Below are 13,637 nucleotides of genomic sequence, written 5' to 3'. Positions count from 1 at the left end.
CGCGAAACGTCCTTTCCCTTTTATAAGGCGAGTTGCTAAGGAGACCGTTGTATCACTGAGCTACAGCGCTCTCTGCTTCTAAAAGACTCCTCGCCACTGCCTGCCACCCCGCTCGCCGACTTGCAGGGAACCCAGCCCAGAGAGCAACATATACATCGAATTTTTGAAACCATGGCCACCGTCATTGGCAGTCGGTATGCTCCCAGCAGCGGCGTTTCGAACATGGAGTCGGGCGCTTTGCATCCCTACACTTGCAACACTTGTCAGGTCGCTTTTCGCAACAGCGACCTACAAAGGGCTCACATGCGCAGCGACTGGCAGTAAGTGATCTTCTTCAACAAATGTATCTATGATTGTTACTTGGAAGCTTACATTCGGCACGCAGTCGGTACAACCTAAAGCGCCGTGTCGCTTCGCTGCCGCCCATCTCGTCCGAAATTTTCAACGAAAAAGTCCTGCAAGCTCGAGCGGAGACTACTGCGCAGGCAGACAAGGCTGGCTTCGAGCGCGCTTGCGAGATCTGCCAGAAAACGTACTACAGCGAGAACTCCTTCCGGAATCATCTCAGCAGCGCTAAGCACAAGGCAAGGGTTGCCGCACTGGCAGCTCAGCCGAACCGCAAAGTCGACGATGAGGCGAGCTCCATGTCGTTCTCTCTAGGCGAACCCGCGGCCGACTCTGTGGTGGACTCGGATGCCGAGGAGGAGTTTAACGAGGTTGTCGAAGGGCTGAGGACCACTGGACTTCACGACTCCACGTCGCCCGTTAAGCGGCCCTCTAACCCCCACTTGTCCGCCGAGGCGCAGAACAAGCCAGAGCACCCCGTGTCACAGACGTCCAGCGAGGAAGAGTCGCCGTCCAGAACGCCTTTGGCACCCACTCCGATAGCCAGCAAGCCGGCTGCCCCAGCCCCGACCCTGACCCCGTCGCTGAAGACGTGCCTTTTCTGCAATCACGAGTCCCCAACCCCGCCTCTCAACGTCGCACACATGGAGAGCGTTCACGGCATGTTCATCCCAGAAAAGAAGTATCTGGTGGACCTTGAAGGCCTGCTCGGCTACCTCCAGGAGCGGGTATTTGCGCTAAACGAGTGTCTCGGCTGCGGCAAAGTGAAAGCGAACGTGTATGCGGTGCAAACACACATGCGGGATAAGGGCCACTGCCACATCCCGTACATTACCGAGGAGGAGCAGCTCGACATCGGCGAGTTTTATGACTTCCGAAGCACATACTCGGATGAAGAGGGAGACTGGGAAGACGAATCCGAGGACAACGAGCAGCAAAACGAGACTCCCAAGCTTGGGGCTAAGAGGGAGACCAAGCTCACTGGCGAGGACGGTGATGAAGTTATGGAGGATGAGAACTGGGAGACGGACAGCGAAGCATCGTCACTCGACTCTGACGATCTCCACGCCGTTCCTGCGGAGGGACACGACCATGAGCACGGGCGTCCGGACAAGCATCCTCACCACTCGCGCAGCAGTGCGCGCGCACACCGCCAAGCAGACGGCTGGCATGCGCACTCGCACAAGCGGGCCCGTGCGGTTTTCTACGACGACTACGAGCTCCACCTTCCGTCGGGCAAGTCCGTCGGCCATCGGTCACTCAGCAAGTACTACCGCCAGAACCTGTACAACCACCCCACGGCCGAGGAGCGGGCCGAGCGCCTCGCCATCGAGGCTGCCGAGAGAGAGAACGAGATGGATGTCGACGGCAGCGCCCGCCCGGGCAGGGATGCTGCCGCTCGCGGTCGCGCGCTGGTTACCAGGGACATGAAAGGGCTGGGCGTCACGGCGCTGTCGGACCGGCGGGTGAGGAACGTGATTAACAAGGGCCGGCGGCAGGAGTGGGAAAATCAGAAGAACAAGGGCATGCTGCACGCTCGGCTGGCCATCAAGGAGAAGGCTGCGCACCCTGCTACGTATTTGCGATGAGCGTTTCGTCAGGCGTGGCGCTTGTGCTTGGTCTAACATTGTTGCCAGCCTGGCAACACGTGTTTGGGAAAGGTACTTCTTGTAACGTACATACCAAGAATTGAGCCAGGGGGGTCTACATCATATTCAGTGCACAGGTGTTTCGCACGTTTGATGAAGACGTTGATCGAAAGATCCAGGTGCCATTTGCTCACTCAAGCAGGTTTCCGGGTACCAATCCAACCATCATCCCATCGAGTCGTCAGCCTTGTCTAATAAGTGCAAGCTTGGACTGAGCGTGGGCCCAGTGACGATCCCGATGTTAACGTTAACGTTGGTGCGGGGCCGCGGGGAAGTGCCTTTCTCAATGCCACCTCGCAAATGATCTGCTCTGAAACACAAACAATCTGGGCCGTGGCTTCCTCCTCTTCCTCTCGTTTTGTGATTCGGAAAGGTCGCGTGATTCTTTCCCCCCTGACCTGTGCGAAACCACGAGCTTTGCTTGGTTGTCGCACCGCCGGAGCTACCCCGCGGGCTCGCCTTATCTTATCACTCAGCCACCAGCAGCAGTCAACTTCCGTCGCCGGACTGCGACCTCCCGACATCCCGTGTCGACGCAGGCAGAACCTCAGCTTGTTGAACCTGAAGTGAAAATTTTTTTGCTTCGGCTCTGTCCAAGGCCTACCGAAGAGACACCATCGATAGACTTATATGGCCCCTACAGGGCATGTTCCGCTTACCATCGATAGACAAGCCCCTCATCATCTCATACCGTCGTGAGCTCGTGGCGCGTCTGCGCGCTGAGGCCGGTCCTCAATCCTGAATAACGCGTCTATTGGTTGACGCCTTCCGCCAGACACCTGGTGTTGGGGAGCAAGCAAAGCCCGTACCGCGGGACCGGAGCTGGGCAGGTCGAGGCAGCCCACCATGTTCTCTCAGGTAATCAACACCACTCACCGTGTTCTCATGGTCCATCATGTCTAAGAAGCTCAATAGAAGAAACCCTACACGGCAGTCACCGTGACTATCGAGAGACTGACGAGTGAGGCAATACCTGTGGACGATCTCAGCGGTATTCCCGATCTCGTCGAGGTCGTCAACCTCCAAGACTCGGGCCCCACCGAGGCTGCCCGTGCCATCCGGAAGAAGCTGAAGTACGGCAACTTGCACCGTCAGCTCCGCGCCTTGACTCTCCTCGATGGCCTCATTCAGAATGCCGGCCCTCGCTTCCAGAGGACCTTCGCTGATGAGGCCCTCCTCGAGCGTCTCCGTTTCTGCGGCACGGCTAGTCTCTCGGATCCCGAGGTTAAGAAGAAGTGCTCGGAACTCTTCCTCAGCTGGGCGAACGAGTACAAAAACACTCGCGGCATGGAACAGGTTGCCCGGCTCTACCAGGTAGCCTCCTCACCGCCTTGATAATGTCGTTGCCGGCTCACAGTTCTCAGGAACTTCCGCGGCGCAAACATGTCGTAACGCAGGAAAGGTCCAGGGTTATCCAGGAGACTGCGAACCCCTTTGTCGACGAGGACGAGGACGACGACAGACCTGAACCGGCCCAAGCATCGACGGCCTACACGCCGGTGTGGAACCAGACTAACCCTCCGGTGGTGCAGTCCTTCTCCGCGTCCCCACGGGACGCCAAGGCGGGCAAAACGAAGGACAAGAAGAGCAAGAAGGGCAAAAAAGCGAGAGTGTTCAACCTAGAAGCCGAACAGGAGCAAATGAAGGTCGACATCGCCGAGGCGGCCATGGCGGCCACCAACCTCATGAACACGCTGCAGACCATCAACCGAGAGCGGGAGCGCATCTCGGAGAACCAGCTTGCGCTGCAGAGATTCGAGACGTGCAAGCAGCTCCGTCGAAAAATCCTGCGCTACGTGAGTGTCGACATCTCTTGCTTACCATCCGCACCACAGTCCAGCTAGTTTAACTAAACGAACCCTCCAGATCCACCACGTCGACTCCGAGCAATGGCTCGGCAGCCTGCTACACGCCAACGACGAACTCGTCACGGCGCTGATGACCTTTGAGCAGCTGGACCGCTCCATCGACGCCGACAGCGACTCGGACGACGAGCTCGCCGCGCAGGCCCATCTCTACCGCAGTATGCCCTTCTCCGGTGACACCCTTCCTCTATCGCGTCCGCTAACATACTCTCCCTACCCACCGCAAAGTGGTCACCGAAAAAGCCAAAGGAAAAGAACCCAGCTCGCCGACCTCCACCACCAGCCCGCAAGGACTCGCGGGCGGCATGGCCTCGCTCTCCCTCGGCTCGCCGCAGTCTGCCTCGTCGTCGTCGCGCCCCGCGCCGCCGCCCCGGCCCTCGGCCGCCACCAAGCCCGCCATGCTGTCGCCGCGGCGGGGCCCACCCCCCGCGGAGGAGGAAGAAGAGGATGGGGACGCTGGAGAGGACGAGGACGAGGCGAACCCGTTTGCGGACCGGAATGCCGTCGCTGTGTCCAGGGGCGAGTAGGGGCGTCCGCTGGATGGGAAAGGGGGGGGTGGTGGTGATACGGGTGAAGACCGGTCTGGCGGGGATGAGGGGAGGGGGGAGAGGGAGAGGGAGAGGAGGAAGGAGAGGGGTGGTGGGTTGCAAAGGCTGGGGAGGTTCTTCTTTGGGGTGGGCACGAAGAAGGGGGTTGGAAAGGTTTGATGGCTTTGATGGCTGGGGGATGTACCGCGTGCCTGGTGAGGTTCTGGTGGTTGCCGTGGAGGAGTGAATGGTTATGCAGTAAGGGATAGTCGCAGGAGAAGTGTATGCCTGGCGGTCCGGCATCGCTGCAGAGAAGGTATGGAGCATGGTATTTCCAGCTGGTCTTATCTTTTGCTACAGTATTTGCGTGGTCCCGCAGCGTTGTTAAGTGCTGATGTTCGTGCCATCAACACCACTGTCACCCCTTGAGGGGGTACAGCGTTGACGGTGAGCCTTCTTGACAGACCGACGGCATCTCTCTACTCGTGGAACCGCAAGGTCGACATCCCGTTGGTGGCATACTCGACCAAACAGATATAGCTACAAGCTCTAAAACGCTCTAGTCAAGATTCTAGGGGGTGGAACAGATGGGGGTCCGGCTTCTTCAGCGTGTCATCTCATCCACGATATGCGTTCCGTGGACCGGTTTGCTCTCTCGGCAACGGTAGGTGGTCCCGGCCACTCCTGCCGTCTGTGTTCTGTGCTTTATGGCCCGTTTCAGTTTGTTTCTTGGACAGACAGCGTCGAGTTTATTTAGAGGCACTTAGATTGCCAGCCGCTGCAAGGCTACGGGAACCAGCCGAGTCAGAGTTCCCTTCCGTAAAACAAAACTCCCAACGCCATTCCTGTTGGAAACAGGCAAGGCTCTGCTGCACGCACCCAGACCCAAAACAAAGCCCGTCTATCTACTTCCGGCCGAGAACAAACGCACCCCCTTCCCTCCCGCCATTTTTGATCCCCTACCAGCCAGCGCGCGTGTCACGTTCGCGACCGTCCGATCGTCCTACCTCATCTCCTCACTTCTGCTTCCAAGCTAGATCGCGCTCTCTTATCTCCGTACCTGGCAAGTCATGATCTGCATGATAGCGCTTTACGCGGCATACAAGCAGACACAAAGCATACGCGTAAGGGGTAGCACCGACCGTCCGTCCTACCTGCCCTACCCAAGTCGTGCATGTAGCACGTAGCAAGCCTCAGACCCCCACAAGGGCAGGTCGTTGCGTGGCGTGTTGCGCTTCATGAGAGGACGCCGCTACTTGCCTGGTGGTTACCTAGGTAGTTACCGAGTTACTGTGCACCAGCCGGTCACGAGACACGGGGAAAAGAGGGAGGGGGAGGGGGTGTTGGGTTCGACCAGGAACAGAGACATGGGGCGGGTGGTGTGTGGTGTTTGGTAAGCATTTGACTTTGCGTGTTGCTGGTTTGTGTGCTGTCTTGGCTGGAGCGTGGGGGTTGGAATTGGTAGGGCGAGGGGGTTTGTGGTGGTTCACTTGTGGTTCACTTGTGCGGCATGGTTTGGTTTGGGGTACGGGAGGCAGTCCAACTGCCAAACTCAAGCGTCACACACTTACGCGGCAGTTGGGCCGCAGACACGAGGCGTGAAGGAGGACGCTTGTCCAGGTACTTCTGTCGGTTCTTGCATGGGAAAGCTTTCCTCCATCGTGATGATCGTCGTCGACGGTGGGCTGAATGCGGCCCGGGCGGTCTATTTCAGGTAGTTTCCTAGCCTCCGTCTTGGGCGCTTCGGCGCGGGGTGAGTGAGGCTGTCGGGGCGGTTGATCGGTTGATGCCTGGCGATGTGAGTGACGAAGGGCTGAGCTGCTTGCACCGCCTCGCCCCTGCCTGGGTTGAGTGTGCTGCTGGGTTGGGGCTCGGGGCTGCGGGGGCCGGACTTGGAGTTGGGGGTTACACAATCTTGAGATCCGTTTCGAAGGTTGCAAGATCCGTAATGGTGGTTTCGGCGTCCGTTTGCCGTTTGCTCAGAAAAAAATTGCCAGAAAATTGTGATTGAATTTATCGATGTCAGCTACCTCAGGAGATCCGCGAGCCATTGCAGGACGCCTGGCACACCCAACCAGCCTGTTTGCTCCTCCCTCGTGGCGGCCGAGACAATGAAAGAGAAGACCTCACCTCCCTCAGCAGGACTCCGATCCCATGCGTGGTTTGCTTTGCGCCTTATTCTTCAGGCCCAGCTGACACCTCCCACGACCGCATCCGGCTCTGCATTCCCAGTGTCGTTTGTCTCCTTTCTGTTGTGGGAGCTGCGAAGGAGGGTAGCGGAGGATATTGGGTGGGAGGCACAGATACATCATCAAATGAGTTACAGGTACAAATCTCGCATGATGCCGCGCAGGTAGAGTACTTAACGGACGTTGGGAGTACCTCTCAGGCATTCGTTCTGGGCATGTTAACCTAAATATACCACACTTATCTGTGTAACGACGTGCCACAATGTGGCTAGGCTTTGGGCCAGTTCCGGATCAGGAAACAGAGCAGCCCGTGATCTGCCAATGGTGTTTGTCAAGTTGGAAGCAAATGTAATTGGAAAAAAAGAACTAAAATAAAAAAAAAAAAATGGAGGAAAACGTAACGTAAACGGAGATAATTTTTCTTTCTTTCACTTTTTTTTCATGATTTCTTGAGACAGCTACATCACTGCTGCCGCGTTCCTGGGCCCTGAGCTGATGTGGCCGAGTCGCCGTCACATGGCCTGGGTTCGGTTGGACGTCCCGCCTTGGGCTGCGTCCCGCCCCTTCCCCAAGCCCCACGGCAGCCCCAGACTGGGGGGGGTTTTGTCTTCCACTGACGTGAACTAAACTTAACCATAAGCGCGAAAGGGTGTGTGGCCAACCCTTCGGGCTGGGCCCCCGGCTGCATGGAGATGTTGGTCATCTGCGCTGGCGGCAGACTGCCAACTCATCATCCTCACCAGGTGAGTAATGCCACCTGCGACGCTACGCGGCCAACCCCAGTGGCAGGCTGCCCGGGCTGAGCGGGAGTCCGTGACGGAAGACTGCTCACCGCTGCTGCACCTCGCTGTCCGTCAAATCGCCATTCGAGCCATGAGGACGGATTGCCCGGAGCATTCGTCACGAAGAGCCCTCCTCGCCGACCGCGCGCGCGAGTGCATGGAAATCAGGGAACCCGTCACCCCACGACCACGAATCGCATCTCGCTGCCGAGGCCATGCGCCCGCCCGTATCGTCAACAATCCCACCATCGCCATCGCCGCAGCGCCAGCTCCTTCCCTTCCTCCCGGCTCTCCCTGCCCTGCCATACTCATTCTGCCTGGGCGTCCTCATCACATCGTATCAAAATCATATCAAATCAAATCAAGCAGAATCAAGCAGACACACTCTCTCCTTGCCCCCGTCATCATTAGATCGTGACGAACGCCAGGCCCAACCAGCATCCAGAGCCGTGTCTTGCAGCAGTCATAGGCCGCAGGGCTTAGCCAGCGGATTGGCGCGCGACAGCCCCAACCCCCAACCCCCAACCGCCCAACTGGCGCCGCGCCTGTGCTGGCAGGCCGCCTGCGAGGTCCGGTTTGCTGCTGTTTGATAGGCAGGCAGGCAGGCAGAGGGCTGGAGACGATAGAGACGCGGTCCTGCAAATGACTCGGCATGTCCATGTTTCTCTGGGTGCTATTCTTCTCTGCTCTTTGCTGGCCGCCGGCCCTGTGTTTCAGGGGCACTGACTCGGCCTTCCTCTGCTCGTCGGACCTTGACGATTCCCTCCCGTATGCGCAGCCCATACGAGCTGCTTTCGATGGACCTGGTTTCGTGACCGCGGTCGCAAGTGCAACAGAGTGCAAGTGCAAGTGCAGGCGCAGGTGCAGCAGGCGTAAGTTCTGCACGAGATCACGCTACTCGCGGGGGCGTGCCAGGTCTGCTCGCACGGGGGGGCTGTCCGGTCCGGTTCGGGCGGCCAGTCGGTTTGAAGGAAGAGCCCTCCCCGGGAAGGCACCCGTCCATCTCGTGCCGCTTGCGGTGCGTGCTGTTGGTCCGTTCCGCGGCAGTGGGCGCGCAAGGACGTGCAGCTGCCTGCCCCCGGCCCTCGGCGAGGCTTGACTTGTCCCGCCATGGGGCAGCGTCCTCTCGGTATCCGAAACCGATGCCTCGGCATGTGTGTGGGCTTCCCCCAAGGAGGCCCTGGTTGTGGAATGCCATTGCCTGCCTTGAATGCCCAACCGACCCATCCATGGTTGCATTCCTGGCCTCGATACTCCATGTCTCATGACCGAGGTAACATCTCTGTTATTCGTCGATTTTGTCCTGGGTTTGGAACCGCGAGGGACTGGTGATTCTGCTGCCTTGCGGTCAGGACTGTGGGCATTAGATCATGTACCGTGACCAGGATGGTTCCGTCCGCATATCCATCATCCAGCCGCCATCGAGGATAGTCAAAGTGTCTGATACCCACCGGTCAATATCTCCTTCTTCTCATGGAATTAGGCCCGGCGTGGCGGGTGTACTGTACCTGTCATATCCCACGCGGTGGTTGCTCGTGAAGTCACTTGTAGCACACATTCTCAAGGTGGAGAGTGTACATGCCGTGGTGGGATGAGCTTTTATGCTACCACGGCGTCAGTCCTGCGGCTCGAGTCTGATATGAAAGCCTAGAGTAACATCTGTTGCCGAGCCTACTAGCTTCAGAGGGGTGGATCTGTCGAAGATGTGGCAGGTTATAGCCTCGATGCACAACCCATCGAGGGGTTGAGTCTGGAGTCGGCCAGGCTTCTTGCAGTCGGGGATTGTTCGGCTCTGTGTTGTCCCTGAGTGCTGGACAGCCAGCCAATTTCAGATTTACTACAGGGAAATGAAACTTCCGGACCTTTAGAGCGCCGACGTGGCTTGCCTCTGTTGCAAGGCTGCTTCGTCAGAGGGCAGGCCACGGCCATGATACCAGGGCGACGCTTGCGTGAACGTAAGCGCCAGCTTGAAAACCGAGCCTTCGAACAGAAGTCCCCATTGGAGCAGACGCAATGGGCCAGACAAAGCCGGAGCTTTACATCCGTCACTCATCCTTCTTCGCCGGCCCGAGCCGCCTGTACTTCCTCTTATCCCCCCTTCTCATCAGCCTCTGATCTCTCGTCCCCTTGCCGCCCTCCCAATATCCCTTGCCTCTCTTGCCAATGACGCTCCTCCCGCAGAAAGCACTAATTTACCAACGCCCTAATGTCAGCCGCAACCCCTTTGCAAGTAACCAGCGAGTTCACGTAGGTAAAGAAAAAAAATAATAAAGACTTACCAACTCTCCACGCTATACCTCTGCTCCCGCGAGCACCACCCACACACCATGCGACTCGCCCACTCATTGGCGTGCGCCTCAGCCTCGTCATGGCACCTGTCGCACGGGTAGACGCGCGCGCAGCACGAGAAGCGGAACCAGCGGTAGCTGCGCCGGTAGTGGGCGCAGGTGCCGCGGGCGGGCAGCGGCTCGCCGGCGCGCAGCAGCCCCCCCGGCAGCCTCTTCCTGTCGTCGTCGCCGCCGCCGTCCTGCCTGGGGCGGCGCGGGCCCCGGGCGGGCGGCGGGGCGGTGCGGCGAAGGCCCGGCGCGTAGGCCAGGAACTTGACCTCGGGCAGGGCGAAGGTGAAGCGCGCGTGGCAGGCGCGGCAGACGTTGGTGGTGGTCTCGCCGCGCACCGAGACCAGGCCCGCGCTGGCGGGCGTGGAGCAGCGGGCGCAGGTTGGGATGAACGTGCTGGAGGGGGGGTTGCCCCGACGGTTAGTTAGACGGTGGGTGACTTTGCTGTGGTGACGGCGGGGAATAAGGTGGGAGGAGAAAGAAAGAGGGGCTTTGTTACCTTGGGAGAAGATCGGCTACGGCGCAACCCGCGGCGTCGATGAAGCCGGCGCGGTTCAAATGCTGGTGGACGAACTCCTGGCGGAAGCGGATGGTGAAGGGGGAGGCGCATTTCTTGCAGCTGCTTGGCTTCTCCAACTGGTCCTTCAGCCCGGCAATCTCGTTCAGCGTCTTGCAGCGGTCGCATTTGACGCTGAGATTGAGAATAGAAACCTGGAGAAGCTCAATCCCGTGAAGTTCGATTGAAGGAAAAGACATTGCGGTCCCCAGTTCGCGCGTCTGAGTCGACAGGCTCGGCTCATCAGCCTGTTGGGGTTCAACCGTCGCGCCTCCTTCCTCGCCATCTTCACCATCCGACGTATCTTCCGATGACGCGTCGGTTCCGTCGTCGAGGGTCCATTCCGGCGGCCGGGGAATGACATGAACATGACCTCTTCCAGCGCCCAACTCTGACGAATGCTCGGCCTCCTCTGCTTCCTGATCTGCACCACTCGGCACTTCAGCAACAGTCCCATGCGTCTCTGGGGGTGGCCGGGCCTGTTTCGCTAGCACATGCAAGTGTTGGGCGAGATAGTTCAGATGGCTCATCAAGGATCGCTGCTTCTGCTCAGCCGCCTTCTGCGTGAAGAGTTCCTCCAACGGCTCAGCATCCTTGGACTCCACGTCGTTCAGGAGAATCCTCAGGGATTGTAGTGGGTATAGAAGCGGGATGATGAGTTGGACGGATTGGATATGCTGGAGGCCATCGGGAAGATCGGACCTCTGCTTTGGTTCCAGGGGGAGGGTGTAGACGATACCGTCGATGGACTTGTGGTACAGTGGCAACCGGCCCATGCGAGCCTCGAGTTGTCTCACTTCCTGAGCGCGTCTCGACTTGGCCTCTGCGATCTGCTCGCGGCTGTACGACTCCTCAGGCACGTAAGGCCGAGCGGCCGCAGACGGCTTCGGAACCGGCTGGGCGGGACATTCGGTCGTCTGGCCTACCGATGCCCCGTCATCTAGAGGGCGTGTGTCCTTGAATATCGTCAACTTCACCGTCTCGGCCTTCTTCTCCGACAAGAACGACTCCAGGTTCCTGTCGAGCGCGTTGGTCAGTGCCAGCAGGGTCGCGCCACGCTTCTCCTGGACGAGCTTGTCCCAGCCCCTTTCGATGTTGATGGCAAAGCCTCGGGGTATGTCCGTGTTCTTGACGTGAAGCTGGGGCGCCTGTCTCGGATATCCTGCCGGGACGTGGAGCTCACACTCCAGGCGGTCGAGGGGAAAGGGAAAGTCAGGATCAGACGGACTCAGGTTGAACAGGAGGCGGACATCCCCGTTCTCGAGATCCGTTTCTGAGGGGGAGTAGCGGCGTCTCAGCTGCTCGAGCTGATAGCCTCTCGCATCTTTGGCCTCCTTTTCCGGGACCGGTCTCGACACAACCCGGGACGCGGGCGCTTCTGCCACGGCCTGTCTGCTGAATCTGGGTGATGCGCCACCGCGGGTGCGAATTGGGATCATCTCGACAATGCGCAGGAGAGCGTTCGAACCAGGAGATATCAATGTACAAAAAACTGGCTCGTTGTGATGTAATTTGCTAGCAGGAATGCAATAAACGAACGGCAATGGAACACTCCCGAAGTCGTCGTCGCCGCCGATTGAGAAATTGAGAAGCCCGCCCGGGCTTACGTTATATCCTCAACGGTTCAGGAACGCGGCAATGCTAAGCGGCAAGCTCTGTCAAAATGCAGAGACAGCGTGATATGCAGTCACTTCAGAATGGCGAAGCGGCGGCAAATGTTAACATGAAAGGCCAGAGCAGTGACTCATGCCGGCGTCTCTGGTGCGTTTTCGAGCTCCGCGCCCCTCGAGATGCAGGATAAGATCTTGTCACGTCAGGGGTAAGGGGTTCAGAGCTTGGCATAGCGCACTGGCCATGATTTCCCCACTCCTGGATATATATATACCACACTCTATTCAGTCCTTAGCTTTCCTTTGTACTAGAACAACGCACTCTCTTTACATTCCGATACTCTACTACGATCCTACCGTTATATCCACACATTGCAGCTCGCTATAGTATATCAGTTATAAGCCTAGGCGCTCTATAATTGTATATAGCAAGTAACCTATAGCAAGCTCTCTCTCTCTCTCTCTCTCCTTTTCTTACGCTCTATATCTCAATATAACGACTACCGAGAGCAACTCAACTGTTATACTCTAGTCCTATATAGATTAGACCAAGTAGTTTATAGAGCTTAAGATCTTAGCTCTAAACAATAGTATCTAGGATAAATACGATCTAGATATTTTCGACGAGCCCTAGGATAAGCGATCGAAAGTCCCTATAGAGAAAAATGCGATTAAAGAGCTTTATAAAAAGTATACTAAAGCATTAGAGGTTCCTTTAGAGTAAATTTAGGCTTCTACTAAATAAAAGGTTGCTACTAAGCTCGAAGCTATATATAAGGACTACTTTATAATCTCTATTATCTAGGAGAGTAGGGTTAAATTACATTTATTTATTAACTAGTAGATTATATACTTTGTCTACTAGCCTCTACTTAACATTATATATATCGCTATCTTAAACACTAGCCTTAGTAGCCCCTAGGCCCTTATTTATAAGCTCTATAAGCAGCTCGCCCCTATCGACGCTCTTATAGAAGATATAGCTGTTCACTAGTATATAATAGTCCTATAAGAAGCTTATAGAGTAGGTATCAACCTATATAAGTAGTACTACTCTTAGAACAAAGTATACCTATATACAAAGAGCTTTAATATCCTAGAGGTTATTGGACCTAGAGCGTCTAAGCACCTTATCGAGGTAGTCGGTTACTAGATCGCCCTAGACTAGGCTCGGTACTAGCTCTCTAAGATCGAGGTACTCGAAGCTAAGGGACATCCAATTCCTACTCTCAATAAGCTAAGCGCTTACCTTAGTATTTAGATCGACAATATCTACTCTAAGGGGCTTGGCTATAGCGTATTTACCTCTCTAGGAGTAGCTTAAGGCAATAGTTCCTTAGATAGTATAAGCTTTTATAGCTCGAAGCTCTACCTATACCTCTATAAGGCTAATAGTAAGTATAAATAGAAGCTAGTAGAGTACTAGTTTCTCTAGACGGTAATTACTAAAGTAGAGAAGAGCTATTATAAGCTTTTAGAAATGTAGATTACTAAAATTAGAGAGCGCTTTAACGAACTAAAGTGGTATTCCCTTTAAAAGAGCCTCTAAAAGTAGTATAGCTCTAGCTCTATAGAGTAAAGGAACTCTAGCTTAGCTCTTCCTAATAAGATTGTCTACACTATTATCGACCTAAGCTTCCTAGGTAAAGGAGCTTACTATCTACTTATATTCTCGACTACTATTACCTATTTACTCTTTTAAAGTACTCTCCTCAACAACTATACTACTTTATATATCGTTAATAATAAGAAGCTCTTAGTTTCTAGTATCTTTATAC

General features: G+C 56.1%; 3 protein-coding genes across 3 annotated transcripts; 2 read left to right on the top strand and 1 right to left on the bottom strand.

The window, feature by feature from the left end:
• The first annotated feature begins 37 nt into the window (after positions 1–37).
• Positions 38–2,060, top strand: THITE_2109729 (uncharacterized protein). Its single transcript, XM_003650318.1, has 2 exons — positions 38–320; positions 386–2,060. Exons 1-2 carry the CDS (start codon positions 172–174, stop codon positions 1,932–1,934), a joined length of 1,698 nt encoding a protein of 565 aa, XP_003650366.1. The 5' UTR covers positions 38–171; the 3' UTR covers positions 1,935–2,060.
• Positions 2,061–2,679: 619 nt separating this feature from the next.
• On the top strand, positions 2,680–4,453 carry THITE_2109723 (uncharacterized protein). Its single transcript, XM_003650317.1, has 5 exons — positions 2,680–2,852; positions 2,910–3,308; positions 3,359–3,790; positions 3,861–4,017; positions 4,088–4,453. The coding sequence occupies exons 1-5, from the start codon at positions 2,841–2,843 to the stop codon at positions 4,384–4,386; spliced, it is 1,299 nt and encodes a 432-aa protein (XP_003650365.1). The 5' UTR covers positions 2,680–2,840; the 3' UTR covers positions 4,387–4,453.
• Positions 4,454–9,927: 5,474 nt separating this feature from the next.
• Positions 9,928–12,023, bottom strand: THITE_2109716 (uncharacterized protein). The gene has a single exon (XM_003650316.1). The coding sequence runs from the start codon at positions 11,686–11,688 to the stop codon at positions 10,189–10,191; it is 1,500 nt and encodes a 499-aa protein (XP_003650364.1). The 5' UTR covers positions 11,689–12,023; the 3' UTR covers positions 9,928–10,188.
• Positions 12,024–13,637: the final 1,614 nt, after the last annotated feature.

Source organism: Thermothielavioides terrestris, chromosome 1 (genome assembly GCF_000226115.1).
Source record: "Thermothielavioides terrestris NRRL 8126 chromosome 1, complete sequence".
Lineage (NCBI taxonomy): Eukaryota > Fungi > Ascomycota > Sordariomycetes > Sordariales > Chaetomiaceae > Thermothielavioides > Thermothielavioides terrestris.
The sequence above is the reverse complement of the archived record's forward strand: the minus strand, read 5'-3'. Positions and strand labels throughout refer to the sequence as shown.

Excerpts from the sequence above, each read along its gene's own strand:
- THITE_2109729 (XM_003650318.1), top strand. The coding sequence starts at position 172 with ATGGCCACCGTCATTGGCAGTCGGTATGCTCCCAGCAGCGGCGTTTCG. Across the intron at positions 321-385 it reads CACATGCGCAGCGACTGGCA|TCGGTACAACCTAAAGCGCC; the intron begins GTAAGTGATCTT and ends TTCGGCACGCAG.
- THITE_2109723 (XM_003650317.1), top strand. Across the intron at positions 3,309-3,358 it reads AGGTTGCCCGGCTCTACCAG|GAACTTCCGCGGCGCAAACA; the intron begins GTAGCCTCCTCA and ends CACAGTTCTCAG. Across the intron at positions 3,791-3,860 it reads GTCGAAAAATCCTGCGCTAC|ATCCACCACGTCGACTCCGA; the intron begins GTGAGTGTCGAC and ends CGAACCCTCCAG.
- THITE_2109716 (XM_003650316.1), bottom strand. The coding sequence starts at position 11,688 with ATGATCCCAATTCGCACCCGCGGTGGCGCATCACCCAGATTCAGCAGA.